We start from the raw sequence: 26,761 nt of genomic DNA on the forward strand, positions 1-26,761 counted from the left end.
CATCCTGGTCAACATGGTGAAACCCTCTCTTTACCAAAAATACAAAAGATTAGCTGGGCATGATGGCGCGTGCCTGTAATCCCAGCTACTCAGGAGGCTGAGGCAGAAGAATTGCCTGAACCCAGGAGGCAGAGGTTGCGATGAGCTGAGATCGCGCCATTGCATTCCAGCCTGGGTAACGAGCTCTGTCTCAAAAAAAAGAGTGTCTCTACAAAAAAAAATTAATAAATAATAAATAAATAAATATAAATAAAAAAAGAGTGTGGCACCTACTACCACTTTCTCTCACGAGCTCTCTTTCTCTTTCTCTCTCTTTTTCTTTAAATTTAAAAACAGGGTTTCACCACGTTGGTCAGGCTGGTCTTGAACTCCCGACCTCAGGTGATCCGCCCGCCTTGGCGTCCAAAGTGCTTGGATTACAGGTATGAACTACCACGTCTGGCTGCTCTCTCTCTCACCATGTGAGACACCTGCTTCCCTTTGCCTTCTACCATGATTGCAAGCTTCCTGAGGCCTTCACAAGGAACAGATGCTGGTGTCATACTTCCTGTACAGCCTGCAGAACCATGAGCCAATGAAACTCTTTTTTTTATGAATTACCCAGTGTCAGGCATTTCTTCATAGCAATGCAAATGGAGTAACACAAGGACTCTGGTGAGTATGAATACTCTTATCTGGCTTCAGCAAGATAAGAGACATTGTGCCCAATGACCAGTCCCTGGCACAGAGCCCATACTTAAAAGAGGCAGGTCATCTTGGCTAGATTTATTATATATGTTCTATTATTATTATTATTATTTTGAGAGGGAATTTTGCTTTTGTTGTCCAGGCTGGAGTGCAATGGTGCGACCTCAGCTCACTGCAACTTCCGCCTCCCGGGTTCAAGCGACTCTCCTGCCTCATCCTCTAGAGTAGCTGGGATTCCAGGCGCCCGCCACCACGCCCAGCTAATTTTTTGTATTTTTAATAGAGACAGGGTTTCACCACGTTGGCCAGGCTGGTCCTGAACTCCTGACCTCAGGAGATCTGCCCACCTCGGCCTCCTGAAGTGCTGGGATTACAGGCGTAAACCACCGTGCCCGACCCTGCTCTCTTATTATTAATAGTACTTCATGATCATAACTGTGGATTTCATCTCCCAGCCTGATTATAAGTTTGTTGAAGACTCATCTTGGAACCTCTGTCTTGGTTTAGGTTCCCCAGGATGCAGACCCTGAGACAAAGGTTAGAGGACACACACTTGAATGTGTGTGTGTGGGGGGGGTGCCCACGGCAAACACCAGCAGAGGAATGGAGAAGTGACACGGGAGGGAAGGATGCCAAGAATGGAGACGTCATGGAACCAGTCACCACTGTGAGCAGTTATAGCCCTCTGGAGAGCTCAGAGAGCCAGGCTAGAGTATGCCTCAGAGTTGACCCACGCCAGCTGCCAGGCAGCAAGGGGTTTGTTGTTTCATTGATTAATTATTTTGAGACAAGGTCTTGCTCTGTCATCCAGGCTGCAGTGCAGAGGCACAATCATGGCTCACGGTAGTCTCAACTTCCTGGGCTCAGGTGATCCTCCTGCCTCAGCCTCCCAAGGAGCTGGGACTATAGGTGCATGCCACCATGCCCAGATAATTTTTTACTTTTTTTTTCCTTTCAGCTGGAGTTTCGCTCTGTTGCCCAAGCTGGAGGGAATGGCACAATCTCGGCTCACTGCAACTTCCACCTCCCAGGAACAAACCATTCTCCTGCCTCAACCTCCCAAGTAGTTGGGAGTACAGGCGTGTGCCACAATGCCCAGCTAATTCTTTGTAATTTTAGTAGAAACAGGGTTTCAACATGTTAGCCAGGCTGGTCTTCAACTCTTAACCTCAGTTGATCCGCCCTCCTTGGCCTCCCAAAGTGCTGAGATTACAAGCGTGAGCCACTGCGCCCGGCCCAAGTTTTTACTTTTTGTAGAGACGTGGTCTCATTATGTTTCTCAGGCTGGTCTCAAACTCCTGGGCATAAGCAATCCTCCTGCCTCAACCTCTCAAAGTGCTGGGATTACAGCAGTGAGCCACCTTGCACCCAGCCTCTTTTTTTTAAGAGATAAGATCTTTCGGCCAGGCACAGTGGCTCACGCCTGTAATCCTAGCACTTTGGGAGGCTAAGGCGGGCAGATTGCCTGAGGTCAGGAGTTTGAGATCAGCCTGACCAACATGGAGAAACCCCGTCTCTACTAAAAATGCGAAACTATTGGGGCATGGTGGCACATGCCTGTAATCCCAGCTACTTGGGAGGCTGAGGCAGGAGAATCACTTGATCCTGGGAGGTGGAGGTTGCAGTCAGCTGAGATCACGCCATTGCACTGCAGCCTGGGCAACAAGAGCCATACTACATCTCAAAAAAAAAAAGAGAGACTGACACTTAAAAAAAATTCTTGCTCTATTACCTAGGCCTGAGTGTAGTGGCAGGATCATAGCTCACTGCAGCCTTGAACTCCTGGGCACAAGTGATCCTCCCACCTCAGCCTCCCGAGTCATTAGGATGACAGATGCATGCCACCATGCCCAGAAGGGTGTTTTTTCATCAACTGCTGGTCAGTCATTGCTTGAAGGCTGCTTCTTTAACTCTCTGGACCTCCGGCCTGCCCTGTGACCATGACCAGCCATCCTCCCACAGACAGAAAAAAGGCAGAGAGTTGCCCAAGAGCTCAGTAAACAGTCTTCATAGGTAGGGAGGAAAGCTGAGGGATGCAGGCAGACACCAGGGCAACTGCCGCAACTTTCTCCCGTTCCTGTAGCCTTCCTGCCAACAGGCCACTTTGAGGACGCTGCAGTCCCCTCCCTCACAGGTGACTGTTTTTGCTGTCATCTATCCGTCTATCTGGACCGGGTTTCACAGTCACAAGGAATGTTCAACTGGTAAAAAGGTGAATAGGGGGCTGGCCATGGTGGCTCACACCTGTAATCAATCCCAGCACTTTGGGAGACCGAGGCTGGTAGATCAATTGATGTCAGGAGTTCAAGACCAGCCTAGCCAACATAGTAAAAAGCTGTCTCTACTAAAACTACAAAAATTAGCCAGGCATGGTGGCACACGCCTGTAATCTCAGCTACTGGGGAGGCGGAGGCAGGAGAATTGCTTGAACCCAGGAGACAGGGATTGCAGTAAGCCAAGATTGTGCCACTGCACTCCAGCCTGGGCAATAATGAGACTCCACATCAGAAAAAAAAAATGGGGTAGATAGGAAAACATCTCCCTCCATCAGCCCCAGACATTCCCTCCCCTCCAGAGGCAACCCTGTTACCAGCCTCGCCCTCACATGCCCTCCTCTTGCCGGTCACTCTTTCTAGTGTTGACTCCAGCCCTAGCCACATCTAAGGCCTCAGTTCCCTGAAGCTGGGAGCCCTGGTCACGGCTCATCCTGTCTTCATCCGGCTCCAGCCCTGCTCAGGCAGTAGGCCAGGGATAGGAGTTCAGGCCTTGGAGATGTGGGGTGCCAGAGGTTGAGGGCAGGGCCTGGTTAAAGGCCAGATGGGCACAGAGGCAAAAATCAGGGAAACCTTGGTCCTGGCCAACGGTAGGGCCTGGGGTGGGACGCGCTGCCAGTGGCTCATCTGTCTGGTGTGTGGCTGCTCACGGCCATCAGGGTTAGCCAAGGGCTTCCTGTTTACACCCTGGGGGCTGGAGGAATGATGAGCAGCCCCCCTCACTCCCTCAATCCATTTTCAGAGCCCAGTGAGCCATCGCCCAGCTTTGGGTCTAGTCCAGGAGAGGTTCACCCTAGGAGCTATGGTAGGCAGGGACTAAGGAAAGAACCGGGAAGGGCTTTGAGGCAATGTTCCGCTTACTACAGCCAGCCCTCTGTATCTGCGCCTCCACATCCGCAGATGCAACCAACCTCAGTTTGAAAATATCTGGAAAAAAAGCTGGGCACGGTGGTTCACGCCTGTAATCCCAGCACTTTGGGAGGCTGAGGCAGGCGGATCAAAAGGTCAGGAGATCGAGATCATCCTGGCCAACATGGTGAAACCCTGTCTCTACTAAAAATACAACAATTAGCTGGGCGTGGTGGCTTGTGCCTATAATCCTACCTACTCTGGAACTGAGGCAGGAGAATCGCTTGAACCAGGGAGTTGGAGGTTTCAGTGAGCCGAGATTGCGCCATTGCACTCCAGCCTGGCAACCATGTGGATTTCATCTCCCAGCCTGATTCTAAGTTTGTTGAAGACTCATCTTGGTATCTCTGTCTTGGTTTGGGTTCCCCAGGATGCAGGCCCTGAGCATGGTAGCTCACACCTATAATCCTAGCACTTTGGGAGACTAAGGTGGGTGGATCACCTGAGGTCAGGAGTTCGAGACCAGCCTGACCAACATGGTGAAACCCCATCTCTACTAAAAATACAAAAATTAGCTGGGCATGGTGGTGTGCACCTGTAATCCCAGCTACTCAGGAGCCTGAGGCAGGAGAATCGCTTCAACCCAGGAGGTGGAGGTTGCAGCGAGCAGAGATCATGCCACTGCACTCCAGCCTGGGCGACAGAGTGAGATTCTGTCTCAAAAAAAAAAAAAAATAAACAAATAAAAATAAAAATTCTTTTGAGACAGGGTCTCACTCTGTTGCCCAGACTGGAGTGCAATGGCACAGTCATGGCTCACTGCAGCCTCAACCTCCTAGCCCAAGTGATCCTCCCACTTCAGCCTCCCAGGTAGCTGGGACTACAGATGCATGCACCACACCCAGCTAATTTACTTATTTTTTTAAATTTCTAGTAGACAAGTCTTGCTATGTTGCCCAAGCTGGTCTCAAACTCCTGCCTCAAGCAATCCTCCTGCCTTTGCCTCCCAAATTGCCAGGATTATAGGTGTGAGCTACCACGCCCAGCTAGAGATAATTTAAAGTATATGGGATAATTTGAAGTATAAAGTATATGGCATAATTTAAAGTATATAAAGTATATGAGAGATAATTTAAAGTACATAGGTGCAGATTATACACAAATATGTCGTTTTATATAAAGGACTTAAGTATCCTCAGAGGGGAATCCCCTGATGATCCAAGTGGGTTCCTGGACCGAATGCCCCGCAGGTATCTAGGGATGACTAATGCTACATAGCAAATCAGACAGGCTTAGTGGCATGAAACAGCAGCCATTTTTTTTTTTTTTTTTTTTTTTTTGGTCTAAATTTTGTGGGTCAGGAATTCAGGAGGGCCCTGGCTAAGCAGTTCTCAACTGGGGTCTCTCATGTGATTGCAGTCTGATGTCAGCTGGGGTTGGAGTCATCTGAAAGCCTCAATTGGGCAAATAGCGCAAGACAGCTCCCTCCCATGGCTGGCAGGTGGTGTTGGCTGTCAGCTGAGAGGTCAGCTGGGGCTGTAGATCAGAGCGACTCCACCTGGCCTCTCCAGCGTCACAATTTCAGGGCAGTCAGACTGGGGCTGGCTTACCCCAGAGCAAGGGTCCTGAGAAAAGCGGATGAAAACTGCATGGCCTTTTATTACGTACCCACCCAACTTTACTTACAGAAGCCTCCCAGAATCAGGGAGAGGGACACAGATCCTATGTCTCAGTGGGAAGAGTGCCAAATCATGTTGGCACACGTTTAAAACCATCACAGATGACATCTCAGCAATGGTCTCTCTTTCTGCACTAACTGGGACCTCAGAGGTTAGGGCCCTGGAGCGCACCAGGAGACCCTAGGCTAGCACCCATGGTACAGATTCAAAGAGCAGGCCAGAGAGCATGGAGCCTGGCTCACCCTGTCTGTCCGTGACAGTGAAGGCCACAGACAGCAAAAGCCTCCTGGAGGGAGAAGCCAAGTCAGTAATGCGTGCTGGGAGGAGGCCTATGAGCGACCCCATCACGACGAAAAGCGTTTTTAAAAATTTGCTGGTGGCATGCACCTGTAGTCCTGGCTACTTGGGAGGCTGAGGAAGGAGAATCGCTTGAACCCGGGAGGCAGAGTTTGCAGTGAGCCGAGATCATGCCACTCCACTCTAGCCTGGGCAATAGAGCAAGACTCTATCTTAGAAAACAAAAAATTGCTGGGTGCAGTGGCTTACACCTGTAATCTGAGCACTTTGGGAGGCTAAAGCAGGTGGATTACTTGAGCCCAGGAGTTCGAGACCAGCCTGGGCAACACAGTGAAACGCTGTCCTACAAAAAATACAATATATATATATATTTTGAGATGGAGTTTTGCTCTTGTTACCCAGGCTGGAGTACAATGGTGTGAGCTCAGCTCACTGCAACCTCTGCCTCCTGAGTTCAGGCAATTCTCCTGCCTTAGCCTCCTGAGTAGCTGGGATTACAGGTACGCGCCACCATGCCCAGGTAATTTTTTGTATTATTAGTAGAGACGGGGTTTCACCATGTTGACCAGGATGGTCTCGATCTCTTGACCTTGTGATCCACCCGCCTCGGCCTCCCAAAGTGCTGGGATTACAGGCATGAGCCACTGTGCCCGGCCAAAAAATACAAAATATTTAGCCAGGTGTGGTGATGCATGCCTGTGGTTCCAGCTAATTGGGAGGCTGAGATGGTACAATTGCTTGAGCCCAGGAGTTTGAGGCTGCAGTGAGCCATAATCGTGCCACTGCACTCCAGCTTGGGCAACAGAGTGAGACCCTGTATTGAAAAACAAAACAAAACAAAAAAGCCTGCTGGGGTGAGGGGGCTGGGAACCTGCACCTGGGTTCTCAGGTTCAAAAGAAGCTGAGCTGCAGGCGATCAGTCACAGAAACCCAGCTAGGGCAGGGAATGTTCACAGCCGTACTCCCAACAGCTTCTCAGCAGAGATTTGTTGGCCAGGTGCAGTGGCTCACGCTTGTAATCCCAGCACTTTAGGAGGCCGGGGGGGTTATAGTGGGTGGAGGGTGGTGGATCACCTGAGGTCAGGAGTTCGAGACCAGCCTGGCCAACATGGCAAAACCCTGTCTATAATAAAAATACAAAATGGCCTGGTGCAGTGGCTCACGCCTGTAACCCTTACACTTTGGGACGCCAAGGCGGGTAAATCACCTGAGGTCAGAAGCTCAAGACTGGCCTGGCCAACATGGTGAAACCCTGTCTTTACTAAAAATACAAAAATTTAGCTCATGTTGTGCTGGGCACCTGTAGTCCCAGCTACTTGGGAGGCTGAGGCAGGAGAATTGCTTGAACCTGTGAGGCAGAGGTTGCAGTGACCCAAGGTTGTACCACTACACTCCAGCCTGGGAGACAAGAGCAAAACTCCATCTCAAAAAAAAAAAAAAAAAAAAAAAAATTAGCTGCCTATAATTGGGAGGCTGAGGCAGGAGAATCGCTTGAATCTGGGAGGTGGAGGTTGCAGTGAGCTGAGATCATGCCATTGCACACCAGCCTTGGCAACAAGAGCAAAACTCGGTCTAAATAAATAAATAAACAAATAAAGCTGGGCACAGTGGCTCACACTTGTAACCCCAGCACTTTGGGAGGCCAAGGCGGGCAGATCACAAGGTCAGGAGTTTGAGACCAGCCTGTCCAATATGGTAAAACCCCATTTCTAGTAAAAAATACGAATATTAGCCAGATGTGGTGGTGCACTCCTATAGTCCCAGCTACTCAGGAGGCTGAGGCAGGAGAACTGCCTGAACCCAGGAGGTGGAGGTTGCGCTGAGCTGAGATCACGCCATTGCACTCTAGCCTGGGTAACAAGAGCGAAACTCCATCTCAAAAAAAATAATAATAATAAAAATAAATAAATAAAATACATAAAATAAAAATACAAAAAATTAGCCGGGCATAGTGGCAGGCACCTGTAATCTCAGCTACTCAGGAGGCTGAAGCAGGAGAATCATTTGAACCCAGCAAGCAGAGGTTGCAGTGAGCCAAGATTACTCCACTGCACTCCAGCCTGGGCAACAAGAGTGAAACTCCATCTCAAAAAGTAAAAATTTAAAAAATGGAGATTTGCTGACTGTGAGGAGTAGGGCATGTTGGGGAAGGGTAGGGATCTGCCCTGGTCCCTGCCCCTTGCTCCTCTCCGCTTGGCCTCTGCACAGGGTAGCTGCCAAGGTGGCAAATGCCCAGCCCCTTGCCCACTCCAGGGGCCTGTCCAGGCTCTTGGTCACTTCCTGAGCAGCAGGACACATTCTGCCCTTTGCGGCCCTGAGAGGAAGCAGCTTATCAGAAGGGTAAGGACACTCTGTTCAGGCCTGGCCATTTGCCTGGGCTAGAGGAGCCATGTCTAGGAGCTGGTAAAGCAGAGCAGGCCTGGGTGGAAGGGCCTGGGGAGGGCAGATGATTGAGGCTTCATGCCCAGGCCAGGCCAGGACCCCAGCCTCTCCCAGGGTCCACTCAGCCCCTGCACTGCTGTCTGCCATCCTATCTTCTCTTCATTTCCTTCCTACTTCTCTGACTCCTGGTAGTTTTTCACTCATACCTTTCATTCAAGCAATACTTAAGGAATATTTTATGTTTGATTTTTGTTTGAGACAGGGCCTTGCTATATTGCCCAGGCTGGTCTTGAACGCCTGACCTCAAGCGATCCTCTGGCCTCAGCCTTCCAAACAGCTGGGACTACCCGTGCGAGCTTCCGTGCCTAGCTTTAGTCAAGGAATACCTTATATATGCTAGGCAGCTGGGCTCACAGCAGCAAACAAAACAGGCAACACTGCCTGCCCTCATGAAACTTACATTCCAGTTAAGAGAGACAGTCAACAAGCACATAAACAAATTAAATATATGATATGTTACATGATGAAAGTGATCTGAGGGAAGATAAAGCAGGGCAAAATAGGCCAGGCCCGATGGCTCATACCTGGAATCCCAGCACTTTGGGGGGCTGAGGTGGGCAAATCACTTGAGGCCAGGAGTTCGAGACCAGCCTGCTTAACATGGAGACCAGCCTGGCCAACGTGGCGAAACCCCATCTCTACTAAAAGTAACAAAAATTAGCCATTGAAAAATTTAAAAATCACCTTGTTGCCCAGGCTGGTCTCAAACTCCTGGGCTCAAGTGATCCACCCACCTTGGCCTCCCGAGGTGCTGGGATTGGTTGCCAGAGTGAGCCACAGCACCCATTGCCTTTTTTTTTTTTTTTTAAACATTGTGTGATTTAGACATACTCCTTTAGTTGCACACATTTCTGCAAAACAATAAAAATTAAAAAAATTAAAAAGAAATACCCCTTTAGAAGGTGACTGCTGAGCAGAGACCTCAGGAGGTGAGGTAGTGAGTCATATAGACTCCCAGAGGCAGGGCCTCCAAGGCAGAGGGAACAGCGAGGGCACAGGCCCTGAGGCAGGGTAAGCTGGGTGTGGGCAAGGAACAGCAGAGAACCCAGGGTGCGGCTGAGCACGGCGACTCATGCCTGTAATCCCAGCACTTTGGGAGGCTGAGGCAGTCAGATGACCTGTGGTCAGGAGTTCAAGACCAGCCTGAGCAATATGGTGAACTCCCATCTCTAGTAAAAATACAAAAATTAGCTGGGCGTGGTAGCACATGCCTATAATCCCAGCATTTTGGAAGGCTGAAGCAGCAGGATCACCTGAGGTAGGGAGTTTGAGACCAGCCTGACCAACATGGAGAAACCTCATCTCTACTAAAACAAAAACATACCCGGGCGTGGTGGCTGATGCTTGTAATCCCAGCTATTCAAGAGGCTGAGGCAGGAGAATTGCTTGAACACAGGGTGGTGGTGGTGGGGGGTGGTTTCTCACCCTCAGCATTGTTGACACTTAAGGCCAGATCACTCCTTGTTATTCGGGCTGTCCCGAGGATACTAAGCAGCATCCCTGGCCTCTACCCACTCAATGCCAGTAGCACTCTCCAAGTTGTGACACTGGTGTGTCTCCAGGCAATGCTCAATGCTTGGGGGGGGGGGTGGCAAAATTGCCCCCAGTTGAGAACCACTTCCCTGTTTTCCTGTCCACCCCACCTGCCACTGTCCCTGCTCACTGCAACCACTGTGACAGCCTCCACATTAGCCCCCTGGCCCTTCACCAGACATCTTACCAGGCCACTCTTCCAGGTCTCAAGCCCTCTCTGGCTCCCATTGCTCTGAGGATGAATGCCAAGCTGCTTAGGTTGGCATGTAAGGCTCTATGTAGTCTAACACCTGCCTGCCTCTGCAGCTCTCACCCACCCCTATCCTCAAGCCTCCTGCTGCACGCCACCCTCTGCTCATTCAGGCTACTGTCATATATTGAACCTGACACCATGCTGGACACTGCAGACATGGAGACAAAGCTCCCCTGAAACCTCTGCCCGCACCCCCAGGGCCTGCCTTCATGCTGCGTCTCCCGTGGCAAGAGCAAGTAATCACATGCAGTGAATCCTGTTAGCCCTAAAACCAAGCAGCTGTGAGGAAACCAGGGCTGGAGCAGGTGCTGTGGCTGAGAGGTACAGGGTGGGCAGGGGTTACAGAGAGGAAGCAAGGAAGAGAGCACCCTGGCAGTGGTGGGGCAGATGCCTTGAGAGGATGGAAGGCCAGGGCAGTGATTTAGGGCTCCAGCAAAGGCAGAGTGGGGGTATGGACGGGGATGGATGGTGGGGAGAAAATGAGCTAAACATAAACAGGTGGGTCGGGTACGAGGACTCATGCCTGCAATCCCAGCACTGTGGGAGGCCGAGGTGGGCGGATCACCTGAGTCAGATGTTCGAGACCAGCCTAGTCAACGTGGAACCCCGTCTCTACTAAAAATACAAAAATTAGCCGGGCGTGGTGGCACAGGCCTGTAGTCCCAGCTACTCGGGAGGCTGAGGCGGAAGAATTGCTTGAACCCGGGAGGCAGAGGTTGCAGTGAGCCCAGATTACACCACTGTGCTCCAGCCTGGGGACAGAGCAAGACCCCGTTAAAAAAAAAAAAAAACGATTACCAGGGGTGGTGGCACATTCCTATAATCCCAGCTACTCAGGAGGCTGAGGCAGGAGAATCGCTTGAACCGGGGAGGCAGAGGTTGCAGTGAGCTGTGATCACACCACTGCACTCCAGCCTGGGCAACAGAGCGGGACTCCATTTCAAAAAATAATAATAAAATAAAATAAAGGATGGACTAAACAAAAAGGCCCAGGACAAGAGAGGAGTCCAGTGGTTCCTACTTAGTCAGGAAAATGGACAGTGGGGTCATGGTGCAGACTGGACACTTCCCCATCACAGACGGTTCGCCTGGCAGGCATGCCCTCCCCTTATTCACCTGTCAACTTCCTCCTCCTGCTGCAATCCCAAATCACAAATGGTGCCTCCTCCTGGAAGCCTTCTGGATTCCTCTCTGCTGTCGCCGTTTGCTCCCTTCTCTGCGCTCTGCAAACTATACTACAGCAACATCATCATCTGGTTCTTATTGCGCAGGTCTGTTCCGGCTCTCCCAGCTCTCCCACCACTGACTGCGAGTTTCTGAAGCCCTGGGAGCTGCCTTCAGTAGAGGAGGCTCAGCCGCTGTGGGTCGATCTCTGAAGGCCAGGCCAGAAGGAGAGAAAATGTGGCACGGCTTGGCAGTTCCCAGGTGCGCACGCTCCGCAGGAGCTGGTGGTAGCCGGGCAGTCTTGGCTGAGACTTATTTGCTGAGCTTGGGTGCGCACAGGCCCTGCGATGTCAACCTCCTGGTCCCGCCCTCCCGCCGCAGGGCCGCTCACAAGCCTTCGACTCTTCCCGGACTCCAGACCCCAGACAGCTCCGCTCCACCCTGCGGATGACGGAGAGAAAGTTCCTTACAAGACCCTCACTTGGGGCAAGGTAGGAGGTACCAACTGGGGCGGGGCCTGGCTCCCCACTGAGCAGAGGTGTTGGCCAAGGCCCTCCCCCTAGTGGTAAGTACTCCCTTGGTTCGCCCTCCTAGCCGCTGCCAGACGACCCCGCCCCACGTCGGAAGCAACCTCGGAAACCTGCCTACCTGTTTCATGCCCGCCCCCTACAGCCTTTCCTCTCGGCAGCCCAGGGAGCTTTAAAAATGCAAACCACAGGCGGGCACGGTGGCTCACACCTGTAATCCCAGCACTTTGGGAGGCCGAGGCGGGTGGATCACGAGGTCAAGAGATCGAAGAGATCGAGACCATCCTGGTCAACATGATGAAACCTCGTCTCTACTAAAAATACAAAAAATTAGCTGGGCATGGTGAATATTAACTGGGCATGGTGGCACGTGCCTGTAATCCCAGCTACTCGTGAGGCGGAGGCAGGAGAATTGCCTGAACCCAGGAGGCAGAGGTTAACGATGAGCCGAGATCGCGCCACTGCACTCCAGCCTGGGTAACAAGAGCGAAACTCGGTCTCAAAAAAAAAAAAAAAAAAAGAAGACGAAATGTGTACTTGTAGTTTTTGGAGCAGATTCCTCCCCAACAAAGGAACAGGGCAGCTGGGAAGATATAAGAACTTGTGCCGCACCTCTTGCCTTCCAGTGACATATTTTGATTGGCAAAAGGGTTTGTTTTTGTTCATTTTTACCTGATACTCCTATAGCCACAATAATAGTAGTGTAAGACAGTGACCCACCAGTTTGGATCATATGCCACCACTAGGTATTGCATGGGGGTAAACCGCATGATCTTTATAGACCGTTCTCCAGTCTGGGCCAGGTTTTAGACTCTGGTTTAGCTCTATCTTTTTCTTGCTCTCTTGCACGTCCTCCTCCATCCTTTCATTATCCCCGCTTTTCTTTCGACTAAGGCAGGTGCTAGTAAATCTGCCTTTTCCTTTGCCTCACGCCTTGCCCTTCTCTTAGCCCTGGTCCTGTGCAGGGAGAGCACAAAGCAGCAGAGTGTCTGCAACCCACCTGCCACCTTTCCAATGCTACTACAAGATTTGCAAGAAGCAAGAAATGGTCATTTATCAGAATGATAAATTTATTTTTATATTTTTTAATATAAAGTGCTGCAGGCTCCGACGTTGCTCCTGGGCGTCTCAGGTTTCAATTTTCCTGGACCTCAGGGCCTTCGTCCTCTCCAATCTAAATGCAGAGACATTTGACGTGAACATGTTTTGCAATACGTTCTTATTGACTCTGGTCACCCTGCTGTGCACTAGAGTCAAAACCTCTTCCTCCTGTCTAGACTTTGGTCCTTTGACCAATACCCCCGCATTCCCTCCCTCTGCCACTCTCCGGCCCCGGATCACCATCCATCTACTGGCTACTTCAATGGGGTCAACTTGTTTAGATCAACACTTCCGGGGCATCACGTGGAATCGGTCTCTCTGAGGTGGTGGAGATGCCGAGTAGTGGGATTTCCTCATTCCACGGTGCACACATCTATCTAATCCTCACACTGCACCCCATGAATGTACAGGCATGATTTGCCAATTAAAACAATACTAATAAAGACAGAATAAATATAGTAAAATGCAAGAAGTGCGGCTTCACCACCCACCTACTTACTTTTTCTCTTGGGTGGGCCCTCTTACTCTGCCTCTTGGGTGGGCCCAGGCAGCAGCAGCATCTCCTTATTATGGCAATGCACCTTCGGGCAGCCCTGCGGCAGCTCCAGCCTCTTGTTGGCTGGGCCAACACAGCCTCGGGCTGCCCAGCTTGGAGGACGCTGCCTTCGTGTGCTGGTTGTTGAGCCACGGTGCTCTGGGTGGTGATCTGGGTGGAGGTGGCCGTGAGGTTATGCGGGAGGGCTGGTTGAGCCAAAGTTTCTAAATTTTCACTGCCGGTGGAGCACTTGGTGGAGGCTGCAGACACGAGGTCACGCTGGGGGGCTTGCTCTGCCAAGGTTTCTAAAGCACCACCACCGCCTATGGCGCTTACAGTGGAGGAGGCCACACGGTCACACTGGAGGGCTTGCCGTGCCAAGTTTTCTACATCTCCACAATTGCGCTCGATGGTCAGGGAGGCCGTGGGGGCATGCTGGGGGTCTGACTTCCTGTGAAGGCCGGCAGGTGAACTGGAAATCTCAGTGACTAAACATGTAGGATCCCCAGGAGCAAGAGACTGTGGAGTGGTAATGGATGGCTTTTTTTCTCCATCTACAATACAGTAGGTGGCCATGGGATAATTAAAGACGTTGTCTTCGATTGCCTGTACGATGTTTTCTGGCTTCAATCCCATGGCCACCAAGAGCCTTACGGTCTCACAGTTCGGGTGGTCTTCAATCGGCTCTTCATACGTCGCTGGAGGCAAGTCCTGGCCGTTGTTCACCCACGGGTCCCTCAAGACTTTGTCTACTGTCGGCCGCTCATTGGGATTAGATATCAAAAGGTTTTTAATTAGGCTTTTTAGGCCTTCTGAAAAATAGTGCCGAATAACATACTGGCCAGATAGAATGAGGGATATCAGTTGGAAACGACTCACTGCGAAGAAGGGCAGACTGTTGGACACCATCTGGTATAACGTGACGCCTAGGCTCCACATGTCCATGGCGGGACATTCATAGCCCTGGGCCCCAAAGAGTTCTGGGGCCATGTAGGGGAGGGTCCCATGACCTGCTCTCAGCCTCTGCCCCTCATGGTAAATCGTGGCTGATCCAAAATCGGAAATTTTTATATGTCCTTTACCGTCTAACAGCATGTTGTCAGGTTTTAGGTCTCGGTGAGCGATTTTTCTTTTGTGGAGGTAGCTCACGGCGGACAGCATTTGTTGGAACATGCCTCGGGCCTCCTCCTCCTTTATGATGTTTTTTTCGAGCCAGTCGGCCAGGCTTCCCCCTTCTGCGTATTCTAATACCAGCTGGCACGCCTCTCTGGTATTAATGATCTGGTAAAGCCGAATGATGTTACTGTGGCTCACCGACTTTAAAATAGTCATCTCTCTGTGGCTAGAGAGGAAGCCGGTTCTGTTGATTGTTTTCACCGCCACCCGGGTGCCAGTTATTAAATGCCGGGCCAGCGTGACCTCGCCAAAGGCACCACGGCCTATGAATTTCAGTATTTGATAGTAAGGTGGCCGCAGGGCAGGTGAGGTGGAGGCCAATCCCTGCTTCATGGTATCTCTAGACACACTATCCAAATAACTACTCTAACTCTACAGTAAACAACACTACTTACTATCCCAAATACACTAAAACACTAAGCAATACTAACTATATTAACTATGCTAACAACGCTACCCAGAAAAAACAACGCCCCTCCCACAAAAACTCCCCCCACCACCCCAAACAACTCGTAATCGCTAAGCTGGTCTGAGTCCACAGGTCACCAAAAAAGCTTCCAGGGATTTCTCAGACCAAAAACCATGACCCAGCCAGGGCCTTATATAGGCCTGTCTGTTATGACATCACAAAGGCTTTTCATGAGCTCAGAGCAAAGCAGGGGCCAATCATGGCTGGGGATCTTTCACAGAGGTGTTCTCTCTTTTGGTCCTCAAAACATCTTCCTCTTTTAAAAAGTAAGTGCGTTTGTCTAGATGGATTATAGAGATTGATATTTCGTTTCCCAGCTATTTAAACTGGTACAACGCTTCAACAGCATTTTCATTTGTAGTTTCTTTTTCTATCTTTATTGAACTCTTAAGTTCTGGGGTACATGTGTAGATTGTGCAGGTTTGTTACATAGGTTTAACGTGCCATGGTGGTTTTCAATCATTTGTAATTTCAAAATCTGAAATAGCTTTTGGATTTTGAAGATCTCCTCATGTCTACATGCAAAATATTCAATTCCTTTTCTTTCATCTCTCAATGGTTGATCTCAACCATTGAGAAGGGAGAGAATATCTTCCTTTCCTTGTAGGGTTTTTCCTTCCTCATGTGGTTGAGATTATGTAATGGACACAGAGGAAACAGACATACCCTACCCTCCATGAGCCCATAGCCTCTTCAGGAAGGCCCCCCAGCCATGAAGCTCCTTCAGCGTGAGAAGCACCAGGTGAAGTGGGGGCCAGAGAAGAGTGGCCTGGGCCTCAGGTCCGCGCTGGTGAGGGAAGAAGTGGGGCTCTCTGGAGGCCAGTGTGCTGAGCCCTGCAGTGTGAGGAGGGGTCACCTAAGTGAGTAGGGACAAGGGCAGGAGGGTAGCCTCTGTGAAGGCCCAGGATGATCGAGGGTGGCTCTCTGGAGGGATGCACTAGTCTGAACGAGTGACAGGGGCCAGGTTGGGAGGGATTGAGTCCCGCTGCTCACAGCACCCCCCCAACCAGTCTACATCTCTGCAGCTCTCTCACCACCCTCCCTACTTCATTGATCTCCATTGCACTTAGCAACATCTGACATTTGCATATTTCACTTGCATATTTCTTTGTCAGACTCTTGCATGTAAACTTCACGAAAGCAAGTGTTTTACATGTTTTATTTACAGTGGTATCCACAGTACCTAGGACAATGGATAGATACATAGAGGACACTCGACTAATATTTCAATGAATAAATGAATGTTTGAATGAGAAGAAAACTCAGTATCAGAGTGAAACAAACAAGAAATTACTAAAGTGAATTGATGAGAGCTTTTTGGGGGAAATTTCCTCGTTCCCGGGACGTGGCGTGTGCACGTACACACAGCCAAGTAAATGCTATGGTGAAATTAGACTTACTTTCTTACATCTTCAGGCTGTCTCATAAAGTATTTGAGACTCTAGGTTTTTAGCAATAAACTTGCTGATGCAGCTGAGTTATAATATGGCAGAATGGATTTGGGCACTAGTGTTATGCTTGAAATGTAACAATGCGGTTGGTTTCTAAAGGAGTAGTTGGTGACATGGTGAAATCACTGGTTGCCCCGATAGGATAAGGCCAGCAGCCCCTGTGATCTAGCCATGTTGATAAGGATAAGGATTCCACCCAGCTGTTTTCTTTAGGGAGCTGCCCTGGCTATCTCCCTATAAGAGCCTAAAGAAACAGTACAAGCAGCCACCATTTCACCAGCCAGGACTGCTCCTGGAAATGCCATCTCCCACTGGGCAATAAAGGACTCCACTTTTTTCAGGATCTGCCTGTGCCCAACCCTTATCTAGAACAGAAAGAAACCATAACCCATAATTTCCCCCGAGGATTCCAACACCTCCCCACTCACTCCCCTATGAGTCTCAGGAAGACAGGTTTGTTTTCCTGTGAGAATCCGTGTCTCTTTGCAAAAGGTCTGTTTTCCCAAAAGAAAAGGAATTTGCTTCAGTTCTGCTTCTGGAACTAGAAAGCCAGGTCTTCACCAAACTCATGTACAAAGGGATAAAGTCACAGTTGCCATGACCTCACACTAACATCAACAAATACTTACTGGGTGTAGGACATTGTGCTAGCTGCTGTGAGGGAAGAAGAATGGATATCTTTCCAAAGATCTTAAAAGATACAGACTCATTTTCCATTAAAAACTAATTACTTGGCCAAGCATGGTGGTTCATGCCTGTAATCCCAGCACTTTGAGAGGCCGAGACAGGAAGATCCCTTGAGCCCAGTTCAAGACCAGCCTGGGCAACATGGTGAAACCCCATCTTTACAAAAAATACAAAATTTAGCCAGACTTGGTGACTTGTGCCTGTGGTCCCAGCTACTTCAGATGCTGGGATGGATGGATCACTTGATCCAGGGAGCTAGAGGTTGTAGTGAGCTGAGATTGTGCCACTGCACTCTATCCTGGATGACAGAACAAGGCCCTATCTCAAAAAACAAAATATACTAAGCACTGAGCTCTGTGAGGTCGTCAGTATCATCAAGAGGCTTAGCTTTGTATGAGCTCCATTCTGAGAACCTGGGAGGGTTGAGTCTGTGCCAATATCCTGCTGTGCTGTGGGATGGAGCCAAGCCTTGACCTTTTGGTTTGCCACCAGAATAAAGCTGCAGATAGAAAATGTGGGGGGGAGAGTGGAAGAAGGAATCTCAGAGGGGAAGAAAGGACCTCCAGCTTCAATTTGAGACAATTTTACAAGAAACGTAATGAAGGCTATGCACCACATTCAGGTGTATTCCAGATCAGGGGTTGGCAAACCGTGACCCACCCCAGCTTTTGTATGTACCGTTTGATGGGAAGGCAGCCACCATTCATTTTTTTCTTGTTATCTATGATGCTTTTGTGCTTCAGAAGTAGAGCTGAGCAGTTATGATACATACCGTACGGCCCAAAAGTTAAAACTATTTACTATCTGGTCCTTTACAGAAAACGTTTACCAACCTTTGGTTTCGAACATGAACAAGAGTTCTGCCAGTCTGACGTGTACTTTTGATCAGACGAGTAAGGTTACTCCAGGGATTTCCAGCTGTTTCCTTCCTACCTATTCCCCATCATTGAAATTGCCTGTAATTCCCCCAGCTGCACTCTCCTGTAACATTAGGCCGAGAGATGGAAGGCTGTGTGCACTTGGAGCTACACACATCTGTGCAGTGGGTTACATGAAGGGGAGATTAACACCAGCTTCCTTTTTTTAAGACAGGGTCTTGCTCTGTCACCCAGGCTGGAGTGCAACGGCATAATCATGGCTCATTGTAGCCTCAAACTCCTGGGCTCAAGCAATCCTCCCACCTCAATCTCCCGAGTAGCTAGGACTACAGGCATGCACCACCATACTGGGATAATTTTTTAATATTTTTCTTGAGACAAGGTCTCACTGTGTTGCTCAGGCTGGTCTGGAACTCCTGAGCTCAAACAATCCTTCTGCCTTGGCCTCCCAAAGTGCAGGTATACAGGTATGGGCCACCGTGCCTGGCCAACACCAGCTTCTTTAGAAATGAAAGACCATGTGAATACATTTTAAGAAAAGCAGTTTCCTGTATTCTTCTGTAAACATTGAGAATTTATTTTATTTTTCCTCCAATGGCCTATGTGTTTGATCAATAATCACAGTAATTTTCATAACATTGTATGGTTTGGCATGACATAAGTAAAAATAAACCCAGAAGCCATCATTCTCAGCAAACTAACACAGGCACAGAAAACCAAACAGCGTATGTTCTCACTTAGAAGTGGAAGTTGAACGAAGAGAACACTTGGACACAGAGAGGGGACCAACACACACCGGGGCCTGTCGGAGGTAGGGGGCGAGGGGAGGGAGAGCATTGGGACAAATAGTATTGTAACCGAGGTTTAAAACCTAGATGATGGGTTGACAGGTACACCACACCACCACGGCACACGTGTATCTATGTAACAAACCTACACATTCTGCACTTGTATTCCAGAACTTAAAATAAAAATAGCTAACATGTATTGAGCTCTTACTAAATGTCAGTCCCCATTCTAAGAGTTTTATGTGAGCTGTCCTATTGAATCCTCATTATTGCCGCAAGAGATAAGGACTCTCATCACCGTCATTTTACAGATGAGCAAACTGGGGAGGAGAGGGGTTAAGTAATTTGCCCATGGTCAGACACACAGTAAGTAGAGAAGCAGGGTTTCAAACCGCTCCTGCGCCATGACCTTGGCCACTACATTCTGTACCGCTTGCCTCAAGAAATGTGAAAATAAACAACTAAAAAATCTAATTGGGAAGTAAATTCTCATCAGACATGCAACATTTAAGTATTTGTCAAGTGCTAATACCAAATGCTAATACGGAAGGACAATGTTAATTTTTATCTACATTGATCTATGATTTTTCAGATAAATATCTTGAAACTACACTTTTAAAACCTGTAACTTTTAGTAATTTCTATTCTCTTCTGGGTCTTTATTGGACTTTGATTTCTTTCTTTCTTTTTTATTGGGAAGCGTTTCTAAGTCAATCTTATCAAACTCAACTATATAAGATTGTCATAAACTAGTGATTTTCTTCTCATTACATCTGAGACGCAGACAGTGAGAAGAAGCAAGACAACTACAATCTTTGTTTTTATATTTTATTTAACTATATTTGCCAAGATACTTGCAAAGCCTGTGGAGGTCTAGGAACAGCATCTCCAGTCAACAATGTTTCCTTTCTTGCGCTTCAATCTCTAGTGATTGATCAGGGGCCTCCAAGTAGCAAGTTCTTCTTTGTTTGGGGAAGGGATCAGTGAACAATGTAACTCGTTCCTGACATTTCAGTTAACAACTTTGAAAGAAAAGGTTTTTAAAATCCAATGAAACTCCTAAAAAATAATTGACTTTGCTTCTGCCCCCATGTTCTCCTCCAAAGAATCACACCTGAAAGTTTCCAATGATTCCACCAGCGAATTTCCCTCCTGTTTTAATTAACATTGTAGGGTGGAGGTCCTATACCCTGGAGACTTTTATATCTGTGTTTGATGTTACAACAAATAGAATTTGAAAAAATATATATATATATATATATATTTTTTTTTTTGAGACGGAGTCTTGCTCTGTCGCCAGGCTGGAGCACAGTGGCACAGTCTTGGCTCACTGCAACCTCCGCTTCCTGGGTTCAAGCAATTCTTCTGCCTCAGCCTCTCAAGTAGCGGGGACTACAGGCGGGTGCCAAATGCCTGGCTAATTTTTGTATTTTTAGTAGAGCTAGGGCTTCTCCATGTTGACCAGGCTGGTCTTGAACTCCTGACCTCAGGTGATCCATCTGCTTTGGCCTCCCAAAGTGCTGGGATTACAGGCATGAGCCACTTTGCCCAGCCAGATTCAATGCACTCTCTATTAAAATACCACTGGCATTCTTCATGCAAATAGCAAAAAATGACCGGGTGCATGGTGGCTCATGTCTGTAATCCCGGCACTTTGGGAGGCCGAGGTGGATGGATCACTTGAGGTCAGGAGTTCAAGAGCAGCCTGGCCAACATGGTGAAACCCTGTCTCTACTAAAAATACAGAAATTAGCCAGGCATGATGGCGTGCCTGCTTGTAGTCCCAGCTACTTGGGAGGCTGAGGTGGGAGAATCACTTGAACCCAGGAGGTGGAGGTTGCAGTGAGCTGAGATTGTGCCACTGCACTCCAGCCTGGGCAACAGGGTGAGACTCCAGTCCCCCCGCCACCAACCCCCCGTCAAAGAAAAAAGAGAAAGATATATTGTTCAGCATGGTGACTATAATTAATGAAGAAATATATTGAAAAATACAGACTAGTTCGAAGGTAGTGAGTTATCGCAACTGGTTGTTGAGTCAATTGTGGATTGAACTTTTTGTTCTACTCTTTCCCTGCTTCTTACTGCTGCATTTGACTAGTCTTAAAGAGAAGGAAAAAGGAAAAATAAAGAAAAATACATAGAGGACATTCAGTGTTTCCACTACAAAAATGAAAAATAACTGTTAAGTAGTGCTTTTGATGATTCACCAATGAACATATACTTGAAATGTTATGTTTCAAAAAAAAAACAAGAAATGTTGTACATGATAAATACATATAGTTTTTTTCTGTCAGTTTGAAACATTTAGAAATTAAAGAATAGATAATGTGAAACACAAGCTATTTATGTAGGTAGTTTAAAATTTTTTAGTAGCCAAATTAAAGAACCAACTCAGGAGACTGGTGAAATTAGTAATGTTTCTTTTTTTTTTTTGAGACGGAGTTTCGCTCTTGTTACCCAGGCTGGAGTGCAATGGCATGATCTCAGCTCACCACAACCTCCGCCTCCTGGGTTCAGGCAATTCTCCTGCCTCAGCCTCCCGAGTAGCTGGAATTACAGGTGCGCACCACCATGCCCAGGTAATTTTTTGCACTTTTAGTAGAGACGGGGTTTCACCATGTTGACCAGGATGGTCTCGATCTCTTGACCTAGTGATCTACCCACCTCGGCCTCCCAAAGTGCTGGGATTACAGGCGTGAGCCACCGCGCCAGGCCCAATAATGTTTCTTACTTAACCTAATATCTGTGATGGACTGAATTTGCGTTCTTTTCCCTTGCCAAATTCATATGTTGAAACCCTCACTCCCAATGCGATAGTTTTAGGATGTGGATCTTTAGAGAGGTGATTAGGATTAGGTGAGGTCATCAGGGTAGAGTCCTCATGAATGGAATTGGTAACCTTACAAGAGTCACGAGGGAGCTTGATTCCTCTCTCTGCCCTCTCCCATGTGAAGATATGACTTCTGGGCAGTGTGCAGCCCAGAAGAGGGTCCTCACCAGAACCCAACCATGCTGACATCTTGATCTTGGACTTCTGGCTTCTGGAACTGTGAGAAATAACTGTGCGTTATGATAAACTACACACAAAAGGTGAACAGAAAACCTGTCTGTGATGACGAGTACTTGGGATGCTCCCCCTCCTTGCTATCAGGCTCAGCCAGGATGGTCTTTATGTGAAGAGGAACGTCTGAGAGATGAGGGAAAGGTTGGGAGACAGGGGAGGGCAGCGAGGTGAGAAGGGCCAGCCTTGGGCAGGGAGGGTGAGGGCAACATGGGAGAGAGAGGAGAGGTGGGTGGGGAGGTGGTGAAAGGGGTGCGACCTTGATGGACGGGATACAAAAATGAGGAACGTAGGAAGCTCTGTGCTGCCCTGGCGATGCCAGGCCTTCTGCCTCCTCCTCACAGACATGACCTCCAGGGGGCTCTGGAGCCAGACAGCCTGAGTGTGAGCTGTGACTCACCACTGATGGCTGTGTAACCATGGGCAAGTTCCTTTACTTCTCTGTGCCACTGTTTCCCCAGCTTTACAAGAGTAACTAGAGTAGCTAAAACAAGGGTTGTCGTGTGGCTCAAATAAGTGATCAGGACAAGTGCTTAAAACAGTGCCTGCTACTTGGCAAGCATTTAAGAAGGGTGTCTGATGTGACTATTTTTTATTTTTATTTTTTAAAACAGAGTCTTTCCCTGTTTCCCCTTCCCCAGCTGGGAGCACCACCACGCTGGAACTAGCTCCCTCCCAATGCTTGGAGATGGGTGGGATGGACTCCCAGCTCCCCAAGGAGGGACAGTCCTGGGGCATCACCCTGGGGTCAGGGAAGGCTAGGTAGGAGTTCAGGGGCTCAGGGGGAGGAGGTGCAAGGGCCAAGGTGATATTCAAAATGTTTAACAACTGGTTCAATACAGGTCCTGACTTTGTCACTGGAGAATGTCTTGGGGGCCTCCCATGGTACCAGGAGTCATTCCCATTGTTGCTAGAGTGGGCCAAATTTGGGAGGATCCCAGAGAAGAGCTAGGGGGCTAGGGCCTCAGGGAGGTGACAGTTACCAACAGGTGCAGGAATAGTTCAGTATTCTTACAACCAGCAGACTTTTGACCCAGGCAAGGGAGGAGGGAGGGGCAGGCACTGGCCGCGGAGGGCGTTCGGGCCCACCTGGGCTCCCGGTTCTTGCGCACAAGGCTGACAAAGGTCTCCACCTCGGTCTTGGTGATGTGCTTCTCCAGGAGCTTGCGGTTGTTGTGCAGCAGGGCAGTGATGGTGTCCTCCGCCAGGATGTCGTAGCCAATCTGGGACTGCATCATCCCAAACTGCTTGGCGATGTGCTCCTGGGGGGCAGACAGGCTGGGGGTCATAGAGAGTCACGGGCGGAGCTCGGGGCCCAGCTCTGCTCTGGAACACTGCCCCCAGACGCCGAGGTAGGGACCCAACACCCTAGAAAGGCAGAGGTCCAGGAGAGGAAGCAGCACTGGGCAGAAAAGTGGCTTAGACACATAGTTATTTCGCTTATGGGCTGTTTCCCACCAGGGCGAAACCTCCGCAAGGACAGGGTCCTTATCTGTCTGGAAGGATTGGCGACATAACTTGTAGGGCCCAGTGCAAACTGAAAGAGCAGGACCCTTGCTCAGCAACAGAGCATCTAACCCAGTGCAAGGCCCTTGCGAGCACCAGGCCAGGTCCCATTCCCATGAACCCGGCCTTGCTGTCTGGTGCCCTAACGGACCCCAGGCCCCAAAACAGTGCCTGACACAGCACATACGCCCGAGGGAATACTTGCTGGGGAAATAAGGTATAGCCAGCGAGTGGGCAGTGGGCAGCACTCACCTGGTTCTTGCGGTAGTCCTCCTGGGAATGCCGCAGCACGCGGTAGCACAGGCGGAACATGTGCTGGTAGGGGGCGCTCTTCTGGTCCGACAGCTCCTCCAGCCGAACCAGGGGACCTTCACCCCGCTTCTCGCGGAACGGGGCCTTCAGAATGCCGAAGATCTGGGGGAACACAGAGGATGACGACTAATTGCCCCACACCCATCTGTACCCTTAAGTCATCCCACAAGCCCTGAGCCCCTGCTGACTCTGCCCCAAAGCCAGCCCGGACATCAGCCTTGAGCTGATTTTTTTTTTTTTTTGAGACATATTCTTACACTGTCACCCAGGCTATAGTGTAATTTCGTGATCTCGGCTCACTGCAATCTCCACCTTCTGGGTTCAAGCAATTCTCCTGCCTCAACTTCCTGAGTAGCTGGGACTACAGGCATGCCTCACCATGCCCAGCTAATTTTTTTGTATTTTTAGTAGAGATGAGGTTTCACCATGTTGATCAGAATGGTCTCCATCTCCTGACCTCATGATCCGCCTGCCTTGGCCTCCCAAAGTGCTGGGATTACAGATGTGCGCCACTGCACCCGGCACCTCAAGCTAATTCTAAGCTGGACCACAACCCCAGCCCAGCCATCCTCAGCCCCAGTTCCAGCCCCAGCTCTCCCCAACTCCTTGTTGGAATCCCTAAGCTAATCCTAGCCCATGCCTCCCTAATTTGGATTCTAATCCCAGCTCAGATCTGGGGCCTAGGGAAAGAGCAGAGGGTCACTGCAGCTCAGGGTCTGAGGCTAAGAGAAAAGGGGGGCCAGGCCGCTGTGGCCAAAGCTTAAGAGATGAGATGGGGGCCGGGCGCGGTGGTTCACACCTGTAATCCCAGCACTTTAGGAGGCCGAGGCAGGTGGATCACGAGGTCAAGAGGTCGAGACCATCCTGGTCAACATGGTGAAACCTCGTCTCTACTAAAAACACAAAAAATTAGCTGGGCATGGTGGCACGTGCCTGTAATCCCACTACTCAGGAGGCTGAGGCAGGAGAATTGCCTGAACCCAGGAGGCAGAGGTTGCGGTGAGCCAAGATCGCGCCATTGCACTCCAGCCTGGGTAACAAGAGCAAAACTCTGTCTCAAAAAAAAAAAAGAGATGAGAAACAGGCTTTCCTTGTCCAAGTAAAATGTTATATTAATTACAAAAATTGTTTAAAGGTGGGGGTTATGTGGAGAAGTGAAAGATTGTTCTGGAACAGAGACAGAGCAACAGAATGAAATGAAAAACCTTAATCGAATCCTCGTTTTTTTAAAAAAACAAGCTTTACAAAGACATTCTGGGAACATTAGAGAAATGTGCTATGGACTTGGTATTGCTAACATTTTCTTAGGTGTGATACTGTACTATGGTTACATAAGGCAATATCTCTATTGTTAGGGATGCATGCTGAAACTTTTGGGGGCAAAATGCTGCCTATTTTGAAATGTGTAGACGGCAAGATGGATGTGTGAATAGAACGACATAAAGCCAAGGCGGCAAAACAGCGACGCACCTTATTCCCTGTACTGTTCTTCTAATACGTTCTCACTATTTGATTCTCACAATACAAATTTAGAAAAAAGATGTGAAGCACAGCTCTGGACCTCACATCCTGAGCTCAAATCCTGGCTGCTGCTTCCTAGCTGGGAGTCCTAGGCCAAATGAGTCTGGCCCGTGTCTCAGCTTCCTCACCAGCAAAACGGGGTAAGAATCACAGCACCTCCTCCAGGCAGTGAGGATCAAATTTGTCAACACACGCGGGGCACTTAGGGAAGTGCCCAGCATGGGGTCGTGCCCGGTAAATACTGATTTTTGTTGAAGGGAGTGCTGAGCCGGCAGTTCAAGGCATCCTGCTCCTGGCCACCCGGCCCCGCCTCGTCCCCTCCTGAGTGCACACGCACCTGTTTGAGGATGTTCTGCTCCCTCATCAGCTTCTGCCGTTCCCTGTTGGGCTTGGTGACCATGATGTCCAGGACATTCTGCCCATTGTTGGGGACATCGCTGACAAAGAACAACAGGTCTTCAAGCAGCTGGATGACAAACCTGGGTGAGGGGGCCGGGGATGACAAGTGTGAGATGCCCACCCAACAGGTGCCCCTCATGGGGAGCCAGTCCCTCCCAAAGCTTGGCTTTCCTGAGTTCACTCAGCAGCCCCCAAGGCACAAAACCCATCCTCAGCCTACACTCCTCTCCCTGGCTTTCCCCTGAATGTTCTCCAAATAGGCCCAGCCCCACCCACCCTGGATTCCAAAGTGCCCCCAAGACACAGAGTCTCAGAACATTCCAGCCTGGAAGGGAAGTGCAGGGCACAAGGTGAGGAGTTTGGTGTGGAGGGGGCTGCATTTGCATCCTGACTCTGCCACTTACTAGCTGTGTGACCCTGGGCGAGTCTCGTGACCTCCCTGAACCTCAGCCCCGTCATCAGTAAAGCAGGGCTAACTGGCCTCAAGACCAGGCTCAGCACAGTGACCAGCTCCATCATAGGGGTACTTCTGGGAGTACCTGAGCTGTGAGGCGAGTCCCAACCCCAGGGTCCCAGGCTCAGCCAAGGCCCACAGGGCCAGCCCCTCCCTCTCTCTCCTGCCCCAGCCCAATTTGCCCAGCTTCTGCTTCATGACTCCTTTCTTCATGAAATGCAGGCCCTGGGAAGGCAAAATCACTCAGAAAACCTCTGTGCCACTGCGGCCCACCTGCGGTCATTCTGGCTGATGAAGCCCTCACTGAGTTTCTCCACGGCACTAGCCAACATGGAGCTGGCGTCATTAGCAAAGTCCAGGTCTCGGATCTCGGACACGGGCACCGACACAATGGCAAAGGCCTCCTTTTCCTCCTTGGTGGGGCAGGTGCCCAGCTGCAGGGACAGGGGTCAGCAGGGCACCTGAGAACGAGCTCCAGCCCTGGCTCTGGCCCCAGCCCCACTCCCACCGCCACCCCTACCCCCAGGGACCCCCACCATGAGCCGGATGGGCCGCTCCTCCTCAACGTCAATGGGCACGTTGGTGCTCTGGATCCATGTGTTGGTGCAGAGGTGCCGCAGCCAGACTGAGGAGTTCCTGCAGGTGGTGGGAGGGCGGGGACTCAGGGAGTGCACCACGAAGCCTGTCCTGCTGCCTGCCGGCCTACCTCCCCAGCACTG

General features: G+C 49.7%; 2 protein-coding genes and 1 long non-coding RNA gene across 17 annotated transcripts in view; 1 reads left to right on the forward strand and 2 right to left on the reverse strand.

Annotated features, from left to right (window-relative positions):
• LOC128931744 (uncharacterized) overlaps window positions 1-26,761 on the forward strand; it is a 33,721-nt gene that overhangs the window by 6,044 nt on the left and 916 nt on the right. The window contains exons 3-7 of the long non-coding RNA XR_013534154.1: window positions 337-654; window positions 1,195-1,443; window positions 11,285-15,251; window positions 15,593-25,329; window positions 25,447-25,672. This is a non-coding gene — a long non-coding RNA (uncharacterized LOC128931744). The remainder of the gene's footprint in view (window positions 1-336; window positions 655-1,194; window positions 1,444-11,284; window positions 15,252-15,592; window positions 25,330-25,446; window positions 25,673-26,761) is intronic.
• LOC103790510 (serine/threonine-protein kinase MARK2-like) lies at window positions 2,533-15,091 on the reverse strand. Of its 2 annotated transcripts, none has more exons than XM_035297639.3 (2): window positions 13,305-15,091; window positions 2,533-11,618 (listed from the first exon to the last, which is right to left on the reverse strand). In XM_035297639.3, exons 1-2 carry the CDS (start codon window positions 14,847-14,849, stop codon window positions 11,565-11,567), a joined length of 1,599 nt encoding a protein of 532 aa, XP_035153530.3. In that variant the 5' UTR covers window positions 14,850-15,091; the 3' UTR covers window positions 2,533-11,564. The 2 variants fall into 2 exon arrangements, with proteins under 2 accessions (XP_035153530.3, XP_008988572.4); XM_008990324.5 differs by having other exon boundaries at window positions 2,533-12,878.
• LOC128931738 (inositol 1,4,5-trisphosphate-gated calcium channel ITPR3-like) overlaps window positions 20,733-26,761 on the reverse strand; it is a 51,239-nt gene continuing 45,210 nt past the window's right edge. For 11 of the 14 annotated variants that reach the window (XM_078368959.1, XM_078368957.1, XM_078368958.1 and 8 more), the window contains 6 exons: window positions 26,579-26,678; window positions 26,316-26,476; window positions 25,527-25,668; window positions 23,609-23,770; window positions 22,940-23,112; window positions 20,733-21,836 (listed from right to left, as the gene is read on the reverse strand). In XM_078368959.1, the coding sequence (XP_078225085.1) occupies window positions 21,521-21,836; window positions 22,940-23,112; window positions 23,609-23,770; window positions 25,527-25,668; window positions 26,316-26,476; window positions 26,579-26,678 (1,054 nt within the window). In that variant the 3' untranslated portion in view covers window positions 20,733-21,520. Of the gene's footprint in view, window positions 21,837-22,427; window positions 23,113-23,608; window positions 23,771-25,526; window positions 25,669-26,315; window positions 26,477-26,578; window positions 26,679-26,761 lie in introns of those variants that run through there. The other 3 variants (XM_078368961.1, XM_078368960.1, XM_054253882.2) reach the window with 1 other exon arrangement.

The sequence above is a fragment of the Callithrix jacchus genome, chromosome 4 (assembly GCF_049354715.1).
Source record: "Callithrix jacchus isolate 240 chromosome 4, calJac240_pri, whole genome shotgun sequence".
NCBI classification, from domain to species: Eukaryota; Metazoa; Chordata; class Mammalia; order Primates; family Cebidae; genus Callithrix; species Callithrix jacchus.

Coding starts and splice junctions, on each gene's coding strand:
- LOC103790510 (XM_035297639.3), bottom strand. CDS start 14,849: ATGAAGCAGGGATTGGCCTCCACCTCACCTGCCCTGCGGCCACCTTAC. Junction 11,619..13,304: donor GGGCCCACCCAAGAGAAAAA/GTAAGTAGGTGG, acceptor CGTCATCCGCAG/GGTGGAGCGGAGCTGTCTGG.